This window comes from Syngnathus acus, chromosome 8, assembly GCF_901709675.1.
Source record: "Syngnathus acus chromosome 8, fSynAcu1.2, whole genome shotgun sequence".
Classification (NCBI taxonomy): domain Eukaryota; kingdom Metazoa; phylum Chordata; class Actinopteri; order Syngnathiformes; family Syngnathidae; genus Syngnathus; species Syngnathus acus.
In genome coordinates this window covers 4,083,675-4,111,229 of record NC_051093.1, presented here as the reverse complement: position 1 = coordinate 4,111,229, position 27,555 = coordinate 4,083,675, and the positions used below count along the sequence as shown (strand labels likewise).

Sequence of the window (27,555 nt, the reverse complement as noted above, 5' to 3'; positions counted from 1 at the left end):
CAGCCCGCGGGCCAAATGTATATATCTTATATATGGACAAAGTTTTAAAATGGGCCATTCATTGAAGGTGCGCCTTATAATCCGGTGCGCCTTATAGTGCGGAAAATACGGTAGTTTCAATGATAAGGCTGGCTGTGCTGTTGTTATTGATTTTTTTTTTCTCTTTGTCTATCTCATCTCAAGTCAGGTTCTGTCTGACCGCATTCAAATAAATCTCCATCTCAATACAAATGACAACAAAGTTATCCAGACTAAAAGTGAAAGGGTTCTTGCGGTCTGGATTCGCTCATGGTTTGTACTTACTACTGGATTAAGTAGTTATTGGAAGCACATGCTTGCATGCTCACTCACACTACGAACCAGACTTGACGTTGCCACACTGTACATGATTCCATGTCAACTTTAGGTTCCTTTTTTAGGACTAAAAAGGGTGTCACGTTCCAAAAGTACAAAAATAAAACATTTGAAGCTGCCCTGGAGAAGTCAAACCCAGTGACAGGACACAAAACGAAGCAACTGACGCAGGATCTGTGTGCATAACAACAATCCTGGAAGTTTTCTGACACACCTGTGAGAATGTAGCGATAAAGGATTAAAGCGACACTAATTGCCATCACGCATTGTTGACCTCTTATACAAGATGCTTTGCAGAGGTATGATGGCTGAACTTGGTGCATGCTAACCCCCCCTGCACAGTCACCACTTCCTGGCCAAAATAGCAGCCCACAAACAATGGTAGAGGTCAGGCAGGTTGCACACAAGTATGTTATCGCCACAATCGAGGCGCTTCCGTTTGAATGCTTGGCCCGTGTCAACAGATTGAACCTTCCCAACAAACCCCAGGGTGACATCAGCGACCTAAAAAGAAGCAATTCGGGACCATTTCTTTTTTTGGCTTAAACTGTCCTGCAACTGTATTATTTTCAGAAAGTGGAAAAAGGTAGTAGAAAAAGAAAAAAAACTAAAACTAACTAAAAGCTTAAGAGGGACGCCAACATTCTTTCAAGATGCTGTTCGGTCCAACTAAAGTGTTGTTTGCTTGAGATAAAGCAGACCAATAATAAGCTTTGGGAGGTGTAAACACAGCGAGAATTGCGGGGTTGCTCATCCCTGCCTGTGTGATGACACCCTGGGAAATATCAAATTAAATCAAGTTCCAAGAAAAAGGGAATATAAATAAAGAGCTCTATTATCTATTATTACTTGGGGTTGTTGTGGCTACCCCCGCCGCCTTTTATCCCTCCATCCACCCCCACACTAAAAGATACACAGGAGAGAGGACATGATGTTCCTCATCATGGACTTTTACTGCCTCGGCCTCCCAAGGTGCCAGAAAGACAACATGCTACTGTTTATTGGACCTTTTAGGATTAAGCTATTTTCTTCTTACTTTCCGGTGTGGTACTATAATAATAATGATGACAATAATAATGTAGTCAGAGCAAACATTGCTCACAGCACGTATTCCTTATCTGCGGGAAGAAATAATGGAAAAAAAAAAATAATAAATAAGACTCCTGTCCTATGTACTCGTCTCACCATCAAATTTACTCTGTATAATACTGCCCCCTTATGGCCAAGGCATTCACATACACACAGGAGAAACTGGCAGTAATAACTAGAATTGTTTCATTTATGTAATATATAAAAATTATGAATAGATAACACCTATCAAAAGGCATTACATTATAACTATGGTAAATAAAAATATATAATATATAAATAATATAATAAATAAAAATACATACATGAAATGCAGGCGATTAAACTTTATTCATTATTTTTTGGTTTGATTTTTTTATTTGATGTTATGCTTTTGAATGAAAGGTGCTCCAGTATATTTTAAAAAGTTATCCGAGTTCTCGTGACGATTAGCATTTGTACAACTGTGCATATGAGCGTAATCACTTGAATCTCAGTTTGAGATTACGCATAAGCAGACAACCAACAGCATCTCTTCTCTCCTTTATTGAAGACTTCATCTGCCGTGACACACAAACAGCATGAGGAGCCATCAAAGATCCCGGCGAGCATCTGTCGCCATGACATTTTCACAAGGGTCCTGATAAACCATTTCCCTTTTTCTGAACCTTCACCACTGACCAGCGCACATTTATTGATGCTGCTCTAACCATTGACCACAACACTCACATAAATAATATTAAACTACGTCAAACATGACACACAGACGTGAAAGATGATGCTACCAGAACGAACGTTGTTTGAACATTTTGGAAAATTGACTTTTTACTGTTTTGCAAACAGTTAAGGGTCTGTGTTCTCAAGAAAGACACAGAAGCACAACCATGTCAAAGACAAAGGTAAGAAGAGCAGTTCAGGAGGGGGGGGGGGCATCGGGGTCTCCAAAAGTCTAGTCACGAAAAGCCCTTCGTCAAGTTCCTGAAAATTAGCCAGAAACGTTGCTGAATAGAGCAACAAAGTTGTCAAGATAGCAACATTGCATAGCCCTCACTTTGCTGCAGTTCAGTCCCCAGTCGCCATGGTAACAAAAGCTGACAAGAATGTGACGAGTTTACTGTAATTCTTGATCTTTTGTGCATGTTGACCGAAGAATGTCAGAGATCTTAAAATAAGACACCTGAAGCTGTTTCATGGTGGGGGGGAAAAATGCATATGACCCATTTTAACAAACAATAACACAACACGCACACAAGCACACGGATGGGGGTGATCTCAGTCCTCAAACTTTCCATCCAGGATGCCTTCAAAGGTGAACGGGAGGAACTTGAAGCCCTGACCCGAGTAAAACTTGTTCTGGAACTCCACCCTGCGTAAACACGTACACACAACAAGGTGCATTGAAGACGGAGGTGTTTACAGGAACGCCGGTCAAAGCTTGTCGCTCACGACCCTTGCTCTCCGTTCCAAAGGAGACTCCTCCCCACGACAGCCGGATGCAAGACTTGGACCGGCACCCGAGAATGTGAAACCTACTTCCTGTCCAGAAAGTGATCGGGTTCTATTCTCAAAGAAAAATGCGATGCTAATTGAAGAGATGACTTTTTACGAGTAGCGTGTGATGGTTGAACAAGTTGTAAATGAATCACAAAAAAAAGAGTTATGATCAAATAAACCTGAAGGAGTTAGTGTGATTTATTTAATTTTTTTTATTGTGTTAATAAAAACTAAAGGTTTATATTTTGCTTATGCTAAGTCAAACTTGATTTTTTGTTTGTTTTATTTTAATTTTATTCCTCACACATTAAAGAGCCCCCATTTGAGTAAATAAATCAAAGCGCCATGGGAATATTGACAAGTGTGTTGCTCACCAGTGCAGCCGCAGCGCGTGCAAGAAAGCGGACAGGCCCTCCATGATGAGCAGGATGGCCACAGTGAGCACGGCGAAGAAGCAAAAGACGATGGAGAGCAGGCAGAAGCCGGCCACGCTGCGTGTGGAGAGCCCGATGTGCATCACCATCGACCACAGCACCTCGGACAGCTCTGTATCGTAAAGCGGACGCCACGTTGGCCATCGGCGGGAACGTCGCAATCAAATTGGACTTCTAATGGAGTTCAGCTGTTTCCAATTCAACCAAACCAAACTTACGTGCGTGAGCCAGACTGAGAGCCCAAAGCCTGAGGTAGGACGCCGTGTTGGAGATACAACCCAGGCAGTATTCGATGGTGTGTATCGCCTGATGAACGGCCACATCTGCAAAGTTAAACTGAGGCACAAGAGGCACGTCGGTCAGTTTAATGGATGGCGGCATACCCCCTCGGGAGTCCCCTGAGATCAGTCAGCAGGACACCAGTCATGAACCAGGAGTGAACCCATATGCACAAAGTTATGCTCTGCGTCATACCAACACATGCACCGACACAACACAAGGGGGCGCCAAAGGTAAGGAAAAGACAGAGCGTGATAACATGTATTAGGAAAGAACAAGCGGCAGGCTTCGGGTCCTACCTCTTCCTCCTCGCGTGCCTTGAAAGCAGACGACAGAAGGCAACGCTTGATTATTGACCACACACACACACACACACACACACACGCACACACACACAGCAAAGAGCCGTAAAAGAAATGGGTTACACACTCGTAAAGTGAAAAAAAAAAGGTTAATAAAAAGAGTCAGCATTGCATCATTTCTAACACAGCAGTATCTTTATCGCTTTGTTCGGATTTCAAAACAATTTTAATGAACATCAACCAAAAAGCGTTTGAACACGATTAGCTGTTCTGTAACAAGAGCGTCTCAATACATAATGGACGTCTGTAGTGGAAACGCACAGGTTTCCGCTTACAAATAAATCTTTCAAAGGCCAACACAATCTCACCTCAGGCTCATCTTCAGAATGTTGTGACAGCTGGTCGTGCTGGATGATTTCCGCCTCGTCATCAGTGGGTCCGTTGCCCACCCGGATGCCCCCGAAGTTCTGGGTGCCCTGTGACGCAACACGAAAGCTTTCAGAGAGACTACGGTGGCGTCTTCAGTTTAGTACAAAGGACGTTTTAAGGTTAAGAATTTACGGTTACAGCCATAGTGTAAGTGGTGAGGGTGAAGAACATGTAACTGCATCCTACCAGGTTTTTACGCCACAAATATTGTCTTCGCAGGACCAAAGTTTTAACGATCAACATGCAAGGAACACACGCCAAGGCGATGAGCACCAGGAGGGTCTGCAGGGCTTGCTGTGACAAGAAACAAATGAAGGAAATTCAGCTAATTTCTTCCCACCACAAAAATAACGATGATGAAGAGGTGCCCCTACCTGTCCTGTGTAGAGAGGCTTGACGGTTGGGTCGCTGTAGTTGAATAGGAACATATTGATGAAGGCGATCAAGAGGCTGGGAGCGTCTCGCGACAGCCGAACGTCGTATAAGAGCCACTTGTAAAAGATGAGCAGCACCAGGTAGCCGAAGAGGCTGGCCATGAAGACGATCTCGGGGATGAAGCCCAAGTAGATGTTGAGTGGCTTCTGGAAATAACTGAACGGGAAGACAAAAGAGAGAGTTAGCGACTCGAAGGGATGGAGCGAGTAGGAGACGAGGTGGGGAAACACTCACAGGTGGTTGAAAAGACTGAGAGTGACACCGAAGAGCATGTGGATGACGCCCAGGATGATCGACATCTTCATCTTGAAGGAGTTTAAGAAGGTCAGCTTGTTCGTTGCAATATTCCAGATCTGATGGATAAGATGTGGCTTAGTGTTTATAGTTTGAGCTGTATTTAACTATGATGCATTAAAGAGACAGTTAAAAAAAAAAACTCCTAATTAAATAGAAGTTGGGCTTTGTGTTCAAGGGCCGCATTTGATTTTGAAAATGGCAAAAGTTGAAATGTTTACGTGAAGGTTATTAAATTGATAAAACCATTTTCTTTTTTTAGAATTAACTAACTGATTTTGCTCATCGCAAAAAATTACCGGATCAATGCCTATGGGGTAGGGCCCTTTGAACACGCCGTCTACCGCAGGGTCTAACTGCAAAACTTTGTTGCCTTCAAGTGTTTCAAACCTGAAAAGGAGAGTGAGGGAAAAATTGTCATTGTAGTAAAAAAAAAAAAAAAAAGTCAACTTTCCTGAGCACACCGCGCCACTTACGTCCAGTTGCCTCCCACGCGGACGTTAAACATGGGCCGCACACTCCAGCCCGAGCCAAAGACGTTGAGCGACTTGGAGAAGCAGTCGTTGTAGATAATGCCCGTGTAGATGGAGAAGAGGCCCATCATCAGCATGATGTAGCGCCCCGCGAACACCATACTGAACATCTGACACAAAAAATCCAAGTTAAAAAAAAAAAAAAGAAGAAATCTCTTCCCGTGGCTCAGAGGAAGCGGCGCTGCGTATCGGAATGAATGTGAGGGGCAAGATGATGGAACATGGAGGTGTATACCTCGTTGTCGTTCTTCTGGGCGATCAGCCGGCTCTCTCGCAAGACGAGGTACAGAGCGGCGCAGGTCATGAGCACGCCGTGGCCCAGATCGCCGAACATGACAGCGAACAGGAAGGGGAAGGTGATAATGGTGTATGGAGCTGGAGTGATTGCGCAATAGATTGGGGGGGAAGGAGGGGGAGATATCACAGATGACGGAACAGGCAGACAGACGGAAGTGTGACATCATAAAAGCGGGCCATACCTGGATTGATCTCGCGGTAGCTGCCGATTCCGTAGGCGTCCACGATGTTTTGAAAGCCGGAGGTGAGCTTGTTGGTCTTGTTGTAGGTGGGCGGGGTCTGTTTGGTCTGCATCCTATTCAGGATGGAAGGCACGGTGGAGCCGCTCTTCTCCTGAACGGCACAACAGCAAACGTCTTCAAATATACGGATGTCATCTCAGCTACTTCTTGATAGCCGTTAGATTGTGCGGGTGGGCCTCGTCTTGGTCGCCAATGAGTGTGAATCCACTCCACTCACCGTGCCCCTGCGCAGAGCGAACTGGATGGAGTCCAAGTCGGAGACGGGACACCACACCTCGGCGATGAGACACTTCTGGGTGACGTCGATGTTGCACAGGTTGAGGGTGTGGTAGATGGCCTTCATCTTTCTCACTTTGATGAACCACACGCGCACCGCCTTGGCTGCCGCCTGCAGGACCCGCTGTCTGTGGTCCTCTGTCTGGTTCAGCACCTTGAGGAAGGGTGGAGGGGGGAAATGCGTACTTACTGTGTGACGACGCGTGTCTGTTGACGTGAGCGTTTGCGAAATTACCATTTGTAGATCATCGATGCGAGCGTTCACCCCTGCGAGCATCTCTTTCCTCTCCTGAGGTGTTTCCGGACACGGGTACAATGTCGCTCGGAAACTGGGAGGGAGGCGCACGTGAGCAAATATCGACAAACTAAAAAACGATGCGACTCTGTTGACTCACCCCTCACAAATCTTCTTCACTCTGTTCTTCAGCTGGTCTCCCTGGAAGAAGATGATGAAGACAGACTTGTGGACCTGGTCGCCCTGCGAACACATGAAACGTGACATCTATTATGAGTTTCCCGGTTTCAAAATTTACCTGTGAGCGAGGTAATGGGAATTTTGACGACTTGTGATGTATTTATCAATTTTTATGCTGCATGCACGACATGCACGGATCAGCACACTCCAGTCTGACCGAAGAAGGGTCCTCCAGAGAGTCTTCGATATCCGCCTGCCTCAGGAACACATTGCCTCGGCAAACCCTCCACAGCATCCTCTCGAATGTGGGGATACGCTCCCTTCCGATGACTCCGGCAACAAATCTGTAAAACAGAACAAGTCACTGCCGAATTGAAGGACGACGATAATGTGTCCAATTGTTGGTCTTACCCAAGCCTGAGGGGAGCCACGCGATTGACCTCGTTGGGGTCCAGCAGGGTGGAAGACTCCTCCAGCAACGTGGGGTCTTCCATCTGCATGAACAGGACAAAAAAACACGACAGGGATGAAAGAGTGGCAGAGAAGGTTAATAGCTCAACGGCAGTCTGTCCGGCTAAATGATTAACCTCCATCACGGCTCATTTCAACTCATTAAAGACGACTCGACACGCGCGGACAAGACGGTAATGTTTATGGAGGCGCTAGAGCGGCACTAATGTCGAAGCAAAGCTCCGGAAAAACAGACACTTGGCAGCAACTGAGACGCCAAGTGTGATAGAGTAAATGTCACATCCTGTTCTGACCAGCGTGTGTGTGTGCGAGCGCATGTGTGTGCTGTCCAGCTGACCTCATCAAAAAACTGCTGCGTGCGACGCAGAATGTGCTTAAGCTCGGTCAGCTCCAGGAAGTTCTTCTTCAGGGCTTCCTGATTGGTGTTGATTTCCTTCAATTCGTTCTCCAGCTTCTCAAACGTGGCCTGCGGGAGGGAAGGAGAGAGAAGTGAATCACGTTAAGATGGCTGAAGGGAAACCGTGGTGCTCTCTTCTCCCTCACCTCCAAGTCGATCATGTCTCTCGGGACAGGGACTTCGGGGTTCTCGCCGGTGTCGACGATCGGCATGTCGGCCTTCTTGATCTCCTTCTCCACAAACCCTGCCAACGACGCGGCATTGTTTTCATAGTAATCCGGTATTATATAGAAGTAGTTCCTTTCTACGACTATACTTACTCAGTTTGCGGTCCATTTCCTCACATCGCCGCACTTCGTTGACAAACTTGCGCTGGAACACGTTCACGTCAGGATTCAACTGCGACACAAGGACATTATAATCTTTTTTTTTTCTCTCTCAATGGATGTACAACATGATCCATCTCCAACGCAAGATTCCCTTAGGGATAGTAAGGAGTGACTGCCCTCATGTGAGAAATGAAGCGTCAGCAGTGAGCACATGACTAAGATGCTACAATGAGGCATGCACTCATTCTCAACGAGCTTCCTGAACCTTACCCCCCACCGCACCCCACCTAAATGATGGCCATTTTGAGAACAAAATCAGATAATCCACATTACAATCGGCCACTCACATCACGGAACTGCACCATCCCAATCTCTCCCAGCTCACTGACACAACAGTAGGCCGCCTCCGACTGGAGGAAGAGCTGCGCCAGCGTCATCTCCTCGCTCCGGAAGAGTTCCCCCATGTTTGCGGCGGGTTTTTCGGCTACCCAGGCACGCCCTTCAGGAAGGAAAGATCACCTAAAAGAAATCACACAAATAACCTTCACGGTGAACCGGTGCCTAGTTGTGTTGTTTATTTAGATGCATAGCTTGCGCACCTTTTTTCATTCACATTCTCTCATGACTTCGGCTCATGAACCTGCTCATGTATGCGAACACTAAAGCGGCATGACTCATCGAAGTCTGAGGCTGGCGGTAAATCAATGAAGTATAGTTTTGCTAACACTTGCGAATGAAATGCGAAATTAACTTCTATAGAGGATACATAAGAAAATAAATCATTCTGTATGCAATAAATCCAATATAAGTAATCTAATCAGAGCTTGGTCCCACTTGGAGAAGCTCTCGAGTAGCCTGGAGTGTGTCGTTTCCTAAAGATGGAGACTAATAAATAACAGATACGTGTGAACTTCAGCAATAGCATGCGAGAAGTTACCATGTGACGAGAGGAAAGAAAATCCGGTTGCCTTCACGCTGATCCCATGATCTGGGAAGGAATGCGGTTACACTGGCAAACAATTCAAATAGAAATGAAACAAAGTAAGTAGTGCTGGAGTGGACTGACAGCGCAGAGTAAATCAGGCACAATTGAGGGTCAATTCCTGGGATGCCAGATGAGGAAAGACAAGGGATTCCTCGATACACCTTGTAGTAGGGGAAAAGGACCACATACAAGGCTTATCTGTGGATTATGAAGGGAACATGTGACCTGTAGCACCATTAAGCCTTACTATACTCCCACAATTCAAACACAAAATTCAATGTAGTCTTGTTTTGTTACTATACACAAACAGCACGCCAGCTTTTGGTCCATGACAGCGTCAAAATTCAAAGTAAGAACACGTGAATATTTGAAAAGCTAAATGACATTACATTACTTTACGAGTTTGCTATTCGGCTAAATGACATTTTATATAAGCGCATTTTTATTGTTTTCTATCGCAAATAGCATGTCGTTTAAGCAGCCGAAACGACATTTGCAAGCAAGCAGTAAGTATAAAAGCAACTAAAGGTTCTTGGTGACCTTCATTTTTGTATCCCCGTTAAATGATGAGTTTACAGTGTGGCTAATTGCTAACTTTGCGCACCTGTTGATTAATATGTAACCAAGTTTGGCAAAAGAGTTAGCGCGTTACGCTTGAAGCTCTCTCATCAACTGCTGTTTTTTAAATGGCGTACTTACGCTTGAGTTGGATAAAATAGCTCCTCGGCCTTGTTTTTCCTTGGTTATCACCTTCTTATCCTGTTTGTTATGGACGACTTCGGCGACGGAGAAATTTGTCAACGACTTTCCAAAGCGGAAGTGCACCGATGATCACGTGACATGCTGCGACACCAAGCTAGATGAAAGCATCATAATAATTAGTGTAAAAACAAATTTAGACCACAGTTAAACATTACAGAGTGTTGCCTTGACTTTTTGTTAGATTTGTTTAATTCTTTGGGCCATTCCGGAAAGTAAGACTTCGTCAAGTTTTAACAACCTGACCACATGGGGGCAGTAATGTACCGTCTGCCGAATACGTTGTCTTTTAATATAGATTAAAAATATATATATATCTGATAGAAAATAGAAATGTTATGGTCAAGTATTGTCTGTAAGTGTGCTTATTTTGAATAGTGCTTTTTTTGACAACATTATTTTTAATTTTTCCTCTGCTAACAAAGACCGAAGAAGATAAGCGTCATAAGAAGACAATCAGCAGGATCAACAGAATTCATGGCTGCTTTTTGTAAAAAGTTGTTCTTATTGCAATGTATTAAAGTTGAATTGGAGACTGCTTATACTGTTCTAATGTTTACTTGTTCTAATCAACATTAATAATAATAATAATTCATTAAATTTGTATAGCGCTTTTCAAAAACCCAAAGACGCTTATTGCATCATCATGACCATGATTAAAATACTATAGTGTAGTCGGCCTAAGTACACACCAATAAATGAGACAGGTTTTATTTCTAAAATCTATTCTAAAAAAATCATATCAAGTTGGGATATACTGTGTATTGAACATGGGAATACTTTGTACACACTTGACTCGACAAATCATGTCGCCTCTTGCCACAGTTTGGGACCAAGCCCCCCCATATGCCCAAAGGGACAGGAGAAGGCGGAGTCCTGCCAACAGGGGCCCGGGTAGGTGGGTCAGGGAAAATTCTGACTGGGTGGTTTCACATGGAACGGAGGCATTTCAGTGGAGCCACACATGCCTGAGCAGTGAGAGGCCCAACTCCCCTTGGCTGGCTGGCATCCCAGAGGCACAGGCACAGAGGGTTTAGTGAGTAGGGGAGACAAGATAAGTTTAAAGGGACTAAAGGGGATCCTGGTGGTTCTTTTTCAAAGGGTGTATTTTTATCTGCAGAGGGAGTGTGAGCCGTTTGTTTTTTGACAGCTATGGCGGATACAGGGGTCCAGAAGGAGCACGCAACTCTGGCAGAGGTGCCCTACGATGACGACGATGTTGCCCTGGTAGGCGCCGCGGCGGAGCCGGCGATGGATGGCGGCAACCCCATCGAGGACGTCAAGAGCGAAGCTCAGATGAACGGCGTAATGGTCCTGGCTCTACTCGACAAGATCATCGGCGTGGTGGACCAGATCCAGCAGACCCAGACGGGGCTGGAAGTGCGTCAAGAGGCCATGGAGAAGTCGGTGTCCACCATCCAGGATGAGCTTTCCAAGCTGTCCAAGAGCCACCTGGGCACGTCCACCACCGTCGCCAAGATGCTAGACAAGGTCCGCAAAGTCAACGTCAACGTCAAGACGGTGCGCGGTAACCTGGAGAAGCAGGCGGGCCAGATTAAGAAGCTGGACAGCAACGAGAGCGAACTTCTCAAGAGGCGCAACTTCAAAGTCCTCATTTTCCAGGTGAGTGGGGCCAAAGATGGGCCCAGGGAACCTGTGAGCCATATACAACAAATCTTAATCAGCACTTATATAATTTCTTATAGTTTATTTTTCTTCCTTGTTTCCGTGGCAACCTGGCAGCCGAAAGCTTTGCTATTCTATGCAGCAGAGAACGGCCATTGGGAGCTTCATGTGCTGGATATTCTCCACACAATTAGCCCATTGCAATGTTGTTTGGTTTCCCGTGAAAGCCGCACTCGGCCACTCCCATTCCACAGGACTTCCATCACGATCAGCCAGCTAGACGCTATTAATACGTTGGTGTAAATAAAATTATTAGCCCCCCAAATACTGGCCATGGAGAGAGGGGGGAGAGGCTCGAGATAGAACTAGAGCCCCACCCACTGAGCATAGTTGGCCGGACGCCTTGGCACAGAATGAAGACGTAGTTACTATTATTCCAAAGGTCTCCTGAAGCACTCTGGGTTATTTGTACCTGTCGGCAACAGCATTATTTTGGAAACAAAGGTCATAAAATAAAGGCCACTATAGGAGTTAACGTGAGCGATGAAGCTACCGTCTTGAACTTGACACTCGCTCACTGGTGAACCGTTTTTAGCTGGACATGTTCTCACATCCGGCCCGGCTGAGGTTTAGTATTCAGCTGCACTGATCTTGAGATGTCTCATTCGTGGGTTTGCCCCCCCACCCCCTGGGAATTTGGCTGCAGAAGAACTTTTGGCTATACTTTTGGTATCTGTCAGAAATTCAAACGCTGAATAAATTACACCCAGCAGGTGGCTCTCATGCTTGGCGATCATCTACATGGTCGGCGTGTTTTCACAAGAATTTAGCAGGAAATAGTAAGCTGTACATACTTACAGTACATACAGTAAGGCCGACAATTCTTATGTGTGTCCTCAACACGAAAGGTTGAACTGATTAATTGGATAATTGTTGGGATCATTCACAGAATAATTATTCCATAAGACAGCAAATTTTTAAATACCCCCCTCAAGATTTGTTTTGCTAGTAATTGATTAAATTCTGCTTCTTGGAACTTTTTTTTACAAAATTCCTGTGAGAGACTGTCCATGTTCATCTTACAGTTATTTAGAGTAACAACCAAATCTAATTTCTTAATCAACTTTAATGCTACGTTATCATTGTTTCAACCCGATCCCGATTTCCGAGCAGCTGTTGGGAGCTAGCTGCTATCACGCCGCCTGTCGCTATTTCTTTCACCCTCGCACTGTTCTATTTTTTGCCAGCAGGGATGAGCTGCGTCGTTTTTTAATTTGATGGCCTGGCAAGATATTGGCTCGGTCGCAAGTCTACGTTGGCCTTTGTTGAAGTTTTACCACTTTCCTCTTTGTATAAGTGTTAATGTGTTACAAGTGGGACAAATTTAGACTCTGAATCAGGTTAAGGATGAGATAAGGGTGAGGCACGCCGAGGTTACAGCAGAATGAATGTCAGTGCAATATATATACGTTCTTGTTTAAAGGCCTCTGGTCACGGTGTGTGGTTGTCGCTTACTGACTTTAGCTTTGCTTTTCCTAAAGGACCTTGCTAACGCAGCGTTAACTAAGGGTCTCAAATTTTCATCCGGCTTTAACTTCGTATCCATGCATTGAGAATAGATATGTTAGATAGCAACGGTGGAGTTCTTTGAGGTAAATAACATGCAGGAGTCCTTTTTGAGTTTAGAATTTTCATTCCTGCGGCGGTTATGTAGCTTGAAGTAGCCTCGACTAGGGGTTGTCAATTGATTTTCTCCAAGGGACCACCATTATAATCAAGAAGCAACTCAGGGGACCACTGCTATGGCAGAATATTATTTTATTTTGCACTGAAGGATGATAGACCTATATAGGCTATTTATTTGCATCTGTATGTCTATTTTGGGAATGTCAGCTACATTTGACATAATCAAGTCGAAATAATGAATCAATTTTACTTTTAAAAATGTTATAATTATGTTACATTTCCAATTTCACGGACGACCTACAATACCGACACGGACCACTAGAGGGCCGCGGACCACCGGTTGACAATGCCTGGCCTATATTAAAGTTATAGTAAAATTTGTTTTCAAAGCATTAGCTTCAATTAAGTCCACGATGTTCATGCTCGCAAGAAAAACACAACAATACTTTAAAGGGGGTCATCTTAAAATAGTCCAAACGTCATATTTCGTTGAGTATAGTATATCTGGAATATTAATTAAGCAGCAAAATCAATCCATCTCAGGGCCGGCCATTTTGCTGCTTGACTGAAAATGACATCACAGTTGCTCAGGTGACGACCAATCACAGCTCACCCGTCTTCTTCACCTGTGTTTTATTCATAGCTGTGTAAATGTATTTGTAAGGCTAAATCCAGTCGGTGATGTGTCCATCGGGAGCGTACGGCCGGAATCTGGGTGTGTTGCGGCCCACCCTCGAGTCTCACTTACCATCCGCATGTCTTTTCGCCAAACTCATCAAGCTCTCGAGTGTCGCTCAGTGCTACATTCGAGTATACAAATCAGTTCCACTTGTTGCAATTGTTTCTTGATACCGCACTTAGCGAAGCAGACAGCAGCCGAACTTATAAACAAAGCCAGCACCAATTTAGCACGGCGATTCATCTCACTGGCATCTCCCCTTCCCCTTCGTCTCGGTTTTTAGCCCCCTCTGGCTCGGACCTTTAACCCAGAACCTTTTCAGCGTCGTCTTTGCTCGCACGCTACATCGCTGTCTTCATTCCATGCATCTTCGGGCCCCGTCATCCCGAAATTCAAATGCCGTTTCTTCCGTGCGAGTGGAAAGCTGTCTGACCGGCTTCACATTTCACTGTTGCATGCTGACTCGCATGGCCAGTCATTTCTCACTTACACAACTTGGTTATCCAGTCGTTGCCTTTTTAGATTTTAACTCATGGGAAAACCTTTGTTGATATCTTTAATTTACCCAGTTTACAATTTAACCCAACTCAACATGCAAACTCCACAAAGGACGGAATTTTTGTTTCACCTTATCCACCTGTGAAAAATCCAAAGTGAAGAAAATGCTTCAAATTATGTTCGACCCGTGTCTTATGTCAATATGAATGACATCATCTAAGTGCGAAGGAGCCCGTTGCCTCATCATAAGTTCCAAACACTGACGGAAGCCGCTGGTTCTCGCTTGGTTGCGAAGGAAAAGGTTACATTTTCCGTATCATAGAGTCATTAAAAAAAACATAGAACTCCCTTCTGATGGTGGAAGATGGGGATGTCATATAACATGGCCGTGTGAGTTAAGTGGAAGAGTGAGGCCTCTGTTTGGTGCTATTGGGCTTTCCATTACTCGCAAAACCGAAACTGCGTCTAAAACCTGAGGAGATATGGGTGGGCTTGACAATCACACGCTCAAGCACTTATTTTAGCTTTGCGGCATTCTTCGAAGACCTGCGGCACACATGCACCTCCAACGCTCTCCGCAGGCCCGTATCACTCAATGAGGATGCAGAAAGCACAGCTGCGAGGGGCAAATGGGATCCGACAGCTGATCCCGCCGCCGAGGCCTCGCGTCGCACTGCCTGAAAAGGAATGGCGTCCGTGCGAGGACGCCATTTAGGCGTGATGGCGGATCTGGAATGTTCATGTACATTCAGATAGCGGTAAACACTATTATTGATATTACTCGTGTACCTGCTAAATATAGGCGGGCAGTGAAGTCAGGCTGATGCCAAATCATTTCTATATTTATGGAAAAGTAAAATCTAAACACAATCAAACCAAGGTTAAAAATGAAAATGTAAAAAGCCTTTCAAGTGGAGTAGACACTACTTGGTAAAGTTAATACTGCCGATTCATGATGTACCTAATCATGCCGGTAGGTGGTGCTGTGATTACAGAATACAGTACCTCCCGATTTAAATGCAACATTTCATGTAAATTTGAACTGTCGTGCAGTGTCAAACCATTTGTAGTTTCTTAAGTCGCATGATTAACGTGTAAGTTGCATATTTTTCCATTGCCGGTAAACACTGTTTGACTCATTATTTCCATGTAGGTTTCCATGGAAACGGAAGATGATTCTTGTGATGAGGTCATTTTGAAACAATTGCAAAATCCTGTACAGGCTATATATTGCCCTTGCGTGACTTTACCAAAGTTTGATTTTGCTGTGGAAGTTTGTGCCTCTAAATTAATGAATTAACGTTGTGTGTCTTACACCCGAACCTCATGACATCACTTTCTTCAGCGCACGTGTGCCGGCAACCAGCAGGCTTCCATTTTTTTTTTTTTTTTTAATTAAGATGCTTGGACTTTCATCCCGGTGTTGTGTCGTCATGGCGTCAGCTGTTTGCCCTTCTAAAATGCGCCAGCTGCGCCAGGCGAAGTGTGGAGCTGGTTGCCATGGGGACAAGGCATCGTGTTTACCTGTTGCCATGCAGCAGGGGCGGGAGGGGGAGGGGGGTTAAGGGAGCCTGTGGTGTCCATGTATAGCACCGGCGTGGCGGGTGGCCAGAGAATTTCGGTTGGAATCCAAGGAGAGGAAAAGGCCAGCCCAGAATAAACCTGCGCAAACAGAACTGCACCACCCCGACCCAGTCCAATCCACTCCACAGGGAGGGAATGTCCATTTTTACGACAGGGTCGTATGTCACTGTTGGACATGGGCATTTTCTTTCATCTATCTGCTGTCTGGACTTTGACAAGTCAGACTTTTTTTTTTTGTACATCTTATTGAAATTTTGTGTGAATGAAAATTATGTTAGGGATGTTTGAATTGTTTTCGTCAGTCCAGTACAAGTGCTTCAACTCTTGGGTAGTCATCGATAACAATACCAAATACCGATACTACTTTTACAGTTTAGATACTTAAAGTTTCTAAAAAACAAAAAAATCAATGACACATCATTTAAAAGAAATGCCTGATGATAATGATAATAATATGAAGATACAAATAAGATGATGTTACTGTAATTGGTTGACGTCCAATCTTTTGCTGGGTACTCATTCGTTCCTTTGGAAATGAAAGCGTTTAAATTGCGTAAGTGTTGTTGGGAGGTTGTTTAAAAAAAAAAAAACAGGAAATGAGCACACACCACTCTCGGTATGACTAGGTCGATGATAACTGTAATTAGTCTCTTCCTCTAAGCCATGTAGCTTCAGATAATTTTTTTTAGATGTGGTTTTCGATAGATGGCAACCGCATCAACCTCAACTTGGTGTTGTAATGAGTGATGCCACCTGATGCAATGTGCAGCCACTTGATGGCACTGCAGTTGCATTTGCAGTCCATGAACCTTTCATAAGAATGACTCAGAAGGTTTCAGATCTCACCCAGAGGCTAATGGTAATTACTATTCTGCCATGATAATTAATCGAACCTCGCAGTCATAATATACTTCAGTATCAGTGAATGGTAATTTTAGCACATGTGAAATTTTCTAAATCAATTGAAGCTCTGCTGCAATTATGTTGTGCTCTTCTATCTTTTCAGGACCAAATGAAGGCAGCAAAGAAAACCAAGCCGGAAGTGGTTGCTGAGGACGGGACGACGGTGGGTCTCCCTGAGGAGGGCTGCGAGGGCCAGCCGGCTAACCTCAACTCGGACGAGGAGGTGGAGATCGAGGAAATCGTGGAGGAATCCCGAACCAAGCGCTTGCAGCGCTCCACCAAGAGGCAAGTGGACAGCATCAAGAAGGCCTTCTCCAAGGAAGAGATGGAGAAGACCAAGCTGAAGACCAAGGAGAACCTGGAGAAAACCAAGCAAAGGACCCGTGAGAACCTGGAGAAGACCAGGAAGAAAACCCGTGACAACCTGGAGAAGACCAAACACAGCCTGGAAAAAAAGATGAGCAAACTGGGCACCCGCATGACCCCCAATGTGGAGCGCCGGGTCAAGATGAAGAGCTCCAAGGAGAAAGTGAAGAAGTCCCTCTCGCCCGACCACACCGTCTACGCCCGCTCCAAGACCAGCGTCTACCGCGTGCCCCCCTTCACCTTCCACGTCAAGAAGATCCGCGAGGGCGTGGAGGAGGCACCCGTAGTCGTCCCCTCCGCCATGGCCGAGGAGACGGAGGCGGGAGGCCTGTCCGAGGGCGAGGAGAACGGGCTGGGCATGCACGTGGATGTGGAGGAGGGGCAGCTAGTAAGCGTAGACAGCCCGGAGATGGAGGCCATGCTGAAGGACCCTCCGCTGGTCAGGGTGGAAGCGGACCACCTAGAGAAGACCCAGCATGAGTAGAGAGTCCATCCCGATATATAAGGCAGAGAAAAGGCGGAATCTCCATGAGGACACATCAGTAGCCATGAGGACTCGATGCAAATATTCACATCTGTTCCATTTTTTTTATCCAAAAGCTTTTCATACTCACTTCCCTTTTCCACATTGCAAGGAAAACTAAGCTACGCTAAAAGGCTAATAGGCTAATGGGCTACCCCTTTTTACACAGGACCGGTTTGTGCTTTTTCGCTTGTTGTTTTGATGAATGCGAGTACCAGCTAGGAAGAGAAAAAAGCTATAAATATTCATTGCTGTTGTGATGTAGAGTTGAATATTTGCCCATGTACAGCATGCGCACGAGAGTCGCGAGGGTACCGGGAAGTCGTTTGGAAGGTTTCAGGGTAGGTGTCGGGGTGTTCCTGTGGTCAAAAGTGGGGGAAAATAAACAGTTGCCTTGAGATTCTCACACGAGAAAAGACAGAAATATAACAACTTCACATTCTGGAGAAGCATTTGATGAAATAATCTTGAGTGTTATTTTTAATGGCGTAGTCTGGAGACGTTTGTGTATGACCTCGATCATGTTGTGTTGCGGTTGTTCTCAAGGCCACGACACAGCACAGGAGGTCGTCCAATCAATGAGCTGCAGAATTCAATTAAGGAGTGCTCCCTACGAAGCTTGCAGCGGGCAGAGTGGAGCACAGAACAATACAGCAAGAACCGTGAGAAATAAAGTGTGTGCGTGTGCTTGTGTTATTGTTCCTGCAATAGACTCTGTGGCAATTTAATTGCAGTACAAGGAAGAAATGCAGCAGGGTCAGAAAGCTCAGTTTTTATGCATTGCAGTATTGAAGTAATCCGTTGCTGGTGTGTGTATGTTTTGTGACTCAAGCATTGATTAATGTGTAAAAATTAGTATTATATGAAGGAAATACACAAAGTGCCGTAAGTATTGTACTCTAAATACTTTTTCTGAGTGCATGATGGTATTGTGGAGTTTCCTATACCTGGTTAAACATGAAAACTGCAACAAGACTGGATTCGTATTGTTCAATATGTTACATTGGAATAATAAAGTGTGCATATTTTTCTCACTTGTTTATTTAATTTTTGGCTTTTTCTTGATGTGTTACTTACTTTACATTCATTTTTAAACATCTAATACTGTTGAACATTAATCGCCTCATAACTTATTATTTGCTATAATTTGGACAAAAGTTTCAGGAACTTGCTAAATATATGTTTAGTATTTTATTCCATATTTTTTTTTCATTTCTCATGTAAATATTGATCCGAGGAGTCAAAAAAGAATGGCAATGGCGTTGATGACGTCATCACTACCGGTAATTCAGATGACTTCCAGGCTGGCTGTTGCGTTAAGTTGTTTTCACTCCCTCGGATGTTAGACGCTTTTCAACAGCGTTTCAGCGGGAGGCGTTTCTTAGTGGAACAGCGCAGTTGCGACAGCAGTGAAATACGACGAGCAAAGGCCAAGGGGTCTAAACCCCGCCTTCTCTGTGGACAAGCTACATTCCGATTGGCTATAATACTTGACGTTTGGCAGCCATTGACGGACACTACTGTCAGTCAAGCAGAGACTGGAGTTTCTTTGGCTGAAAACGCCGCAATGTATACAGAGTTTCGGACGGGGGACCTCGTCGACGTGGGTGTAAACTTGTGACAGTTTCCTGCGTCTCTATCTTTATACTGAAATATTTTGTTCGGCGGAAAAGTAGTGAGGGCTGGCAGGAATATCGCTAGAAACGTCGTAAAGGAGCAAGGGTTATTACAAGTCAGGTAAGCCAGCCGTACTTACTTAGCTGTTATTTTGGTCTAGTTGGTGTCATGCAATATTATTATATTATTAGTTTCCCCCACTGTTAAAAATTGAGTCGTAATTTAGTTTATTTAAACAGCGTTTAACTCGTAAACATGCTGCTGAAATCTTTTGGGTTACATAACTTTCATTGGCGCAAAATGTTATTACAAAATGGCCGTGCTAGCCCAATCACTGTAATAAGACTGCAAATCGTTATTATGCGATCGCTATTAATAGGTTATGACTGAGATAACAATTGTTTGTCTTATTACTGGTTAGTCACGCCCATCTCCATCCTTGCTGCAGGACAACATGGCCGAGACCTGCCTTGCACTGGCCTGCTTACATAAATACACATACTAGTTCACCAATGCCAAACAACAAAGCAGCTCTTGTCTTGCGAAATGCTCAACGTTTTATAGCTCGGAATGCATTTAAATGTAATTGACAGCTTATATTATGTCCTCATGTGCTGTATGATTCTCAGTTTGCTCATTTTTTTGTGTTCAGTCATGTTCACACTGTTTTTAAAACGTGACTTTTGCTAATATGTGTTGCATGTGGGACTCTGTAATATTATTTTCGATGAAATAGTCTCAATGGCAGGATAGAAAGGGGTTGCAAACACTGGTTATTGAATAAGGTCATAAGGCTTTTGTTGATTCCTCCTGGGAATGCTGTAGCATGCTGTAAGACCAGCTGGCGGATAGAACCTGCCTCTTGCAGCTAATTGAAAATCAACAAAACCATCTCAAAACTCTCAGGTTACAACTACACGTCAATCCTTTCTGTAGCTTTACAACATACAAATGACAGAAAGAGACGTCCGTTGTTTATGAATGAGATAGCAGCTATTCGCTTCAGTATACAGGAAGTGAGCATCCTGAAATCCGCTGGTTATGTTTTTAGCTAGGTGTCGGTCAAGATGGCCCAGTGGAATCAGTTGCAGCAGCTGGAGACCAGGTATCTGGAGCAGCTCTACCACCTGTACAGCGACAGCTTCCCAATGGAGCTGCGGCAGTTCCTCGCACCCTGGATTGAAAGTCAGGACTGGTGAGTGGACAAATTCAACGACAAGGAAAACAAGTGTGAACTTTCATGGCCTCTTTTCCCGTTAACAATTAGATTTATTTTTTCATCAACCACTTCCTGCACGGTTATAACCACGTCCTGACGATCAACAAGAAAGTTAAAAGGGTTTCCTCCTTTGTGACGCTCTGACGGTTACAACAACAATCTCATGAGGCAACAGTCATAAATGTTATGATTATTGCCTAATCAGGCTATTCATTGCTTTTATGGATGTTTGTGGAGGCTGGATTTAAGTTTTGTTTTTTTAATTTTGAAAGATAGATGAGGAAAATACAACAGTGCTATTCATGGGATATTTATGCACTAAAAAGCAAGTTAGCATATGGAGTGTACAAAACAATCAAGAAATGCAGAATTTGGACAAATTTAATGAATCCTTGATATATTTCCTTTCGGTGTTTCAAAAGCATCAAATATTGAATTATTATTATATATATATTTTTTTTTTTCTTCAACCCTGAAAGGACTTTCGCTGCCAACAAGGAGTCTCATGCCACCCTGGTGTTCCATAATCTCCTGGGCGAGATCGACCAGCAGTACAGCCGCTTCCTGCAGGAGAACAACGTCCTCTACCAGCACAACCTGCGGCGGATCAAGCAGCACCTGCAGAGCAAGTACCTAGAGAAACCCATGGACATCGCCCGCATCGTCGCCCGCTGCTTGTGGGAGGAGCAGCGGCTGCTACAGACGGCCACTGCTGCCGCGCAGGTCGGGAACCACACACGGGTTTTTAACGGCGGTGATGATTTGATGGCGTAACATCATCGTGTCGCACTCAGGATGGACAGGCCGCCCACCCGACTGGGACAGTGGTGACGGAGAAGCAGCAGATTCTGGAACACAACCTTCAAGATGTCAGGAAACGAGTCCAGGTTTGTTTTGATATATGTTGACGTGTGGACTCCTGGTTGGTACATCGCCGTCCTGAGGTTGAGGGTGATGTCCTCTTGCTTCCTACAGGACATGGAACAAAAGATGAAGATGCTGGAGAACCTGCAGGATGAATTTGATTTCAACTACAAGACACTAAAAAGCCAAGGAGGTAGCACATACTCATTTTTAGAGTTTTCTTATTCTATACGCCAGCAAATCTAAATTGTTTTGGTTGCAGAGCTGAACCAGGACCTGAACGGGAATAGCCAGGCGGCAGCTACCAGGCAGAAAATGGCTCAGCTAGAGCAGATGCTGAGCACCCTGGACCAGCTCAGACGGGTGGGTGCTCCGCATTATGCTATCGCTAGCTCATGAGCCACCTTGACAATGATGTCTATTTTTTTGCAGCAAATTGTGACGGAGATGGGAGGCTTACTGACCGCAATGGACTACGTCCAGAAGAACCTGACAGACGAAGAACTGGCAGAATGGAAGCGACGACAACAAATTGCCTGCATCGGAGGTCCGCCTAACATCTGTCTGGACCGCCTCGAAACATGGTAAGTATAATTTTTTTTATTTTTTTTTATGGATTGATTATTTTGGTCGGCGGCTCGGTGGCGCACTGGGTAGCACGTCCGCCTCACAGTTAGGAGGGTGCGGGTTCGATTCCACCTCCGGCCCTCCCTGTGTGGAGTTTGCATGTTCTCCCCGGGCCCGCGTGGGTTTTCTCCGGGCACTCCGGTTTCCTCCCACCTCCCAAAAACATGCTTGGTAGGCCGATTGAAGACTCCAAATTGTCCCTAGGTGTGAGTGCGAGTGCAAATGGTTGTTTGTCTCTGTGTGCCCTGCGATTGGCTGGCAACCGGTTCAGAGTGTCCCCTGCCTACTGCCCGATGACGCTGGGATAGGCTCCAGCACACCCGCGACCCCCGTGGGGACTAAGCGGTTCAGAAAATGGATGGATGGATGGATTATTTTGGTAGTAGCCTGGCCTGAGCTGCTCAACATTCCCACCTAGGATCACGTCCTTGGCCGAGTCCCAGCTCCAAATTCGACAGCAGATCAAGAAGCTGGAGGAGCTTCAACAGAAGGTGTCCTACAAGGGAGACCCCATCGTCCAGCACCGGCATGCCCTTGAGGAGAAGATTGTGGACTTGTTCAGAAACCTCATGAAGAGGTATTGCTGTAAGATGAACACACATTTGTTTTGAAGGAAAACCAAAAACCAAAAGTTTGATATTGTCTCAACAGTGCATTTGTAGTGGAAAGACAACCGTGCATGCCCATGCACCCGGACAGACCACTGGTCATCAAAACAGGCGTGCAGTTCACAAACAAAGTCAGGTAAGAGTTCAAATGTCCTCCACTTCATTTCACATATGGACAAAAGTCTTGGGACACATTAGGACACAAAATGTTGGACCATATTCATACGTCTGTTTTCGAGTTTACATGTCCAAATACATTTGCTCTTCTAGTTTAGCATCCTAGCTTGATGTTCTCATCTTTAACATGGTTATTCTTCCAGGCTACTTGTGAAGTTTCCCGAGCTCAACTACCAGCTGAAAATTAAAGTTTGCATTGACAAGTGAGTTTTCAAAATGTTTTGTCTAATGTGCACACCTGACCTTTTTAATGAATAATATGAGAGAACTGCTTTGACTTTTTCAGGGAGTCTGGAGACGTGGCTGCTATCAGAGGGTAATGTTTCCAAGCTCTTACATTCAAACGTTTAGTACTTTGTAAACGTACATTCAAAAGTCTCACTTCCCATTTTTTGCTTCGGTTTCAGGTCCAGAAAGTTCAACATCCTCGGCACTAATACAAAAGTCATGAACATGGAAGAGTCCAACAATGGCAGCCTGTCGGCGGAGTTCAAACACTTGGTGAGTTGCGGCGGCGCATTTGGCTCGCCTCAGCTGATGAAGCTCACTTCCTCACGGCTTCCTGTTTGTTGCAGACCCTCAGAGAGCAGCGGTGCGGGAACGGCGGACGCACCAACAGTGACGTAGGCGCCGCGGCAACACCTCCACGCCATCGTATCCCGCCCCCACACTTTGTACTTACGAGCGCTGCCTTCTCTTGTAGGCGTCTCTTATCGTCACCGAGGAGCTCCATCTGATCACTTTTGAGACTGAAGTCTATCACCAAGGCCTGAAGATCGATCTGGAGGTGAGTCATAGATGTCTGAAAGAAATGTGAATCCAAGCCCAAAATGGTTCCGTGTATATTTTTTTCCGAAATGCCATAAGATGGCGCCAAAGCCCTGGCTAGTAGGAAAGTATTAATTGATGAGTCAGAAATGACAATGTACTGTTTTGACATTTTGTGCAGACGCATTCGCTGCCGGTGGTGGTCATATCAAACATTTGCCAGATGCCAAACGCATGGGCGTCCATCTTGTGGTACAACATGCTCACCGACCAGCCCAAGGTAGGACGACACACGCCTTCTTTTGGCAAAGCCACTGTGGGAATGGGAATGTGAAGGTTTGGGGGGCAAGGAAAAGACTTTGAAACATTTTGCTGCTGTGCATCCTCGTACAGAATGTGAACTTCTTCACCAAGCCGCCGGTGGGGACGTGGGACCAAGTGGCTGAAGTGCTCAGCTGGCAATTTTCGTCCACCACCAAAAGAGGCCTGACCATCGAGCAGCTCACCACACTGGCTGAGAAACTCTTAGGTGAGTTTGTTGAAAAACAAATGTCTGTGAGTGTACCAAGCTTGTGCTCGATATTTGTTGTGTTGTGCCTTCAGGGCCGTCTGTCAACTACTCCGGCTGTCAGTTTACATGGGCCAAGTTCTGCAAGGTAAGTCAGCTCACTCGTCGTCCGCCATGTCGAACTCTCATGTTGCTCTGTTGCTCACCTCATTCAATTTCTTATTTTTTTTTCTTGCAGGAAAACATGGCCGGCAAAGGGTTTTCTTTCTGGGTGTGGCTGGACAACATCATCGATCTGGTCAAAAAATACATCCTGGCGCTGTGGAATGAGGGGTAAGGCGGTGGAATTTTCCAGGTATTTTGTGACACTTTTATAATTCAAAATATGCACCCGTTTGACCCTCAGATACATCATGGGCTTCATCAGCAAGGAGAGAGAGAGGGCCATTCTCAGCCCCAAACCGCCGGGCACATTTCTTCTGCGCTTCAGCGAGAGCAGCAAGGAGGGCGGCATCACGTTCACGTGGGTCGAGAAGGACATCAACGGTGAGTGCTGATTTTTACCTAAACTGAAATACTGTACATCATATGCATCGGGTTGTGACGCCGAGCCGCCTGTCAACTTTTGCAGGCAAGACTCAGATCCAGTCCGTGGAGCCGTACACCAAGCAGCAGCTCAACAACATGTCCTTCGCAGACATCATCATGGGTTACAAAATCATGGACGCCACCAACATCCTTGTTTCCCCCCTCGTGTACCTTTACCCCGAAATTCCAAAGGAGGAAGCTTTCGGGAAGTACTGCAGGCCGGAAGCGGCTCCTGAACCCGAGTTGGGAGACTCCACGAGCAGTACGTCCTTCATAAAATGTATTTGTGTCATAATTAGCATATTATGCGTTTGTATTTTAACGCCATCTTTTCTTTCGACAGTCATTCAGCCGTACTTGAAGACCAAGTTTATTTGCGTTACCCCGTGAGTATGACTTTTAAGCTCCTTCTATAATGATTTCTGCAAAGACACCAATTTTTTTACCACGTGTCTCTGCTTCCCTCTTACCGTTATTATATAATGTTGAAAGAAAATAAGAAGGGTCAACACACTCTCGGGACATTTGACAAGGGGTTTACATTGAGGGCTTTATTTTCGTGACTGGCGTAAAATCCTGTGTGCACGTGAAGGGCTGCGCCGTTGTGGTAGTGGTCACAGTGGACCCAGGGCCAATTATGAATTCTACGCGTTGGTTAAATGTATGGAGGGATGAATCGTCAGGTGGCTCCCCCTGTTGAGTCCTTTAAAAGCAGATTTTCTGTTTGAAAGTCACATCATACAAAAAAAGACCACACACACCTGACCTGTCTCCGTAGGTGTCCCTCCGTGTTCATGGACTTTCCGGACAGTGAGCTGCTTGGGAACGGATTCGCGGGGTAGGCGCTTTGCTGGGGGGGCGGGGCATGTAGGGACTGTCTGTGTGTGGGCCGTGTGTGTGTGTGTGTGTCACTTAATGTGTGTCTGTAGTCAGCTCATCCATCAACACTATCGCAAAGCGATGCTGTAATCGATAAGTTTGTTAAAGGTCACACATTTCATCACGGTTAATCTGGCCAACAAAAACTAGCGAAAATCATGGGAGCTAACAGGATGGCAAGCGAGACCGCCACTAGCTTGATTCAAGACGTTAGAGTTGAAACTAATGCCAAATCCCAAACCAACTTCTTTGCCGTCCCATTCGTTGCCATTTTCACACGGAAAGCAGTGTAACATCTCCCCCATCAGCTAACCCACTAGCGTGTCAGCATGTTTGTGTGTCCATGGTGGTCTACTGCAGCTGATGATGTCATTGCTTCTTTTTGTGTGTGTTTTTTTTTTTTTCTCTCTCTCTCACCAGCACAAACTCGGGCAACACCAGCGACCTTTTCTCCCTATCTCTGTCCCCGCGCACGCTGGACTCGCTGATGCCCAATGAAGCGGAGGGTAATCCGGGACATCTGGGTGAGTTAGACACAAACACAATCTTCACGCAGCGCTTCTGTTACGGAGAGGTGTACCTAATATTGTGACCAGTAACATGACACATTGACATGAGCTTAATTTTTTCAGTTTTTAAAAAAACAAACTAACTCAGCTGTCTTGTTCATCCACAGAATCTCTGACTCTGGACATGGACGTCGCTTCTCCCATGCATGTGAACACGTCCAACTTGGTTTGATTTTACTGACGCTTGCGACGCTTGCGTCACTTTCAACGTTCAACCGTCTCCTCACACGGTGACGTGCGAAAATGATATCATTTTTAAATATGCGTTTTGAAATGAATGTGCGTGTCGTGAGTTTCATCGTCGTATAAGCTACGTCATTGTTTTAAAAAATACTTTTGTGTCTCACTTTTTATCCCTGCCAAATGTAATTATGCAAATGTGGTGATTGCCATTTTTACCGTATTCATCTTCAAGAACTATAAAACATCATGTACAGTACATACTTACATTTCATTAGCCCTCTTTTGTCTTCTGTTTTCAATGCTTTCGCTTTGAATCTGTCTTGAGTTATATTTTCTCCTAACACGTGGTGTTAAAAATCTCCCCATCTGTTTCCAAATGAGTATTTGGGAAACAACTGCCATGTTCGATCATTGTTTCTTGTACAAAAATGAATGTTACTTTTACGAGTCATTATATTTAGGCAATAAAAGAAATTCATACTGAAATGTCTCATTGTTAAAATATTGCAAATATATACATATGAAAATGTACAATCAGTTTGTTTCACAGGATAATGTGTGGAAAGTATATTTTTGCAATTAAAAGTACATTTATGCAATTACGCACGTACACAACTCAGAAAAATGAAACTTCCCATTTTCATTCAGTGTTTTCATTTCTCGTCAGTGCATCTATTTCTAAAAAGCCCTTTGTCATCGTCTCAAACAAGCACCCTTGGTTTTTTTATTCGTTTTTCATCATGGGAAAAAAACAACCTCAACTGTAATATGAAAAAATATCACTGAGTTGTAAAAATATGATTTGCACTTTATATTGAATATAACAGCAGACGTGCTATTTGCTTTCTTTCATTAATTTACTTTTGTCGTAAATTGTAAATGAACATTTGACATATCTGCATTGGTTAATCAGTTTAATATTAAAGAAGTTAATTGAGTATTTCATTTAAATTGAAAAACAAGCTCTCAAGCAATTTTAATACAAAGTATATTGAATTATTTAATTGGAAAAAATGACTTTCCCCCAATCAAACTCATATTATTCTATATATATTCTATATATATATATATATATATATATATATATATATATTAACCTTTCTCTGTGTGCGATGGCAAATTAAGTAAAGTTTGTTTTTGAGCCTGTGGGTGTCGCTGTTGTCCGGGTTGGCGATCAATCGAGCATTCATTTTCAATGTAGTATTATTATTATTATTTTATTATTAGTAGTAGTAGTAGTTTATGTTTCAAGGGAATTAAGATCATATTTAGGGGTATAAGAAAAAAATA

General features: G+C 44.5%; 3 protein-coding genes across 6 annotated transcripts; 2 read left to right on the top strand and 1 right to left on the bottom strand.

Moving 5' to 3' along the window:
- Positions 1-1,950: 1,950 nt before the first annotated feature.
- On the bottom strand, positions 1,951-9,876 carry atp6v0a1a (ATPase H+ transporting V0 subunit a1a). Of its 3 annotated transcripts, none has more exons than XM_037256584.1 (22): positions 9,734-9,876; positions 8,397-8,568; positions 8,041-8,119; positions 7,867-7,964; positions 7,661-7,789; positions 7,264-7,346; positions 7,070-7,196; positions 6,833-6,915; positions 6,673-6,766; positions 6,379-6,591; positions 6,102-6,252; positions 5,858-5,997; positions 5,566-5,732; positions 5,389-5,479; positions 5,030-5,148; positions 4,735-4,951; positions 4,547-4,654; positions 4,300-4,407; positions 3,929-3,973; positions 3,569-3,686; positions 3,291-3,462; positions 1,951-2,788 (listed from the first exon to the last, which is right to left on the bottom strand). In XM_037256584.1, exons 2-22 carry the CDS (start codon positions 8,511-8,513, stop codon positions 2,695-2,697), a joined length of 2,553 nt encoding a protein of 850 aa, XP_037112479.1. In that variant the 5' UTR covers positions 8,514-8,568; positions 9,734-9,876; the 3' UTR covers positions 1,951-2,694. The 3 variants fall into 3 exon arrangements, with proteins under 3 accessions (XP_037112479.1, XP_037112480.1, XP_037112481.1); XM_037256585.1 differs by having other exon boundaries at positions 3,929-3,946; XM_037256586.1 differs by lacking the exon at positions 3,929-3,973.
- An 827-nt stretch (positions 9,877-10,703) lies between these two features.
- Positions 10,704-18,705, top strand: cavin1a (caveolae associated protein 1a). Its single transcript, XM_037256940.1, has 2 exons — positions 10,704-11,416; positions 16,873-18,705. The coding sequence occupies exons 1-2, from the start codon at positions 10,946-10,948 to the stop codon at positions 17,617-17,619; spliced, it is 1,218 nt and encodes a 405-aa protein (XP_037112835.1). The 5' UTR covers positions 10,704-10,945; the 3' UTR covers positions 17,620-18,705.
- A 498-nt stretch (positions 18,706-19,203) lies between these two features.
- Positions 19,204-26,878, top strand: stat3 (signal transducer and activator of transcription 3 (acute-phase response factor)). Of its 2 annotated transcripts, XM_037256479.1 has the most exons (24): positions 19,204-19,395; positions 20,327-20,470; positions 20,974-21,217; positions 21,289-21,381; positions 21,470-21,551; positions 21,621-21,721; positions 21,791-21,942; positions 22,404-22,562; positions 22,637-22,729; positions 22,914-22,973; positions 23,057-23,086; positions 23,178-23,271; positions 23,346-23,393; positions 23,474-23,557; positions 23,720-23,818; positions 23,932-24,067; positions 24,142-24,194; positions 24,285-24,379; positions 24,453-24,592; positions 24,678-24,896; positions 24,978-25,020; positions 25,413-25,472; positions 25,934-26,037; positions 26,190-26,878. In XM_037256479.1, the coding sequence occupies exons 2-24, from the start codon at positions 20,343-20,345 to the stop codon at positions 26,252-26,254; spliced, it is 2,382 nt and encodes a 793-aa protein (XP_037112374.1). In that variant the 5' UTR covers positions 19,204-19,395; positions 20,327-20,342; the 3' UTR covers positions 26,255-26,878. The 2 variants fall into 2 exon arrangements, with proteins under 2 accessions (XP_037112374.1, XP_037112375.1); XM_037256480.1 differs by lacking the exon at positions 25,413-25,472.
- The last annotated feature ends 677 nt before the right edge of the window (positions 26,879-27,555 follow it).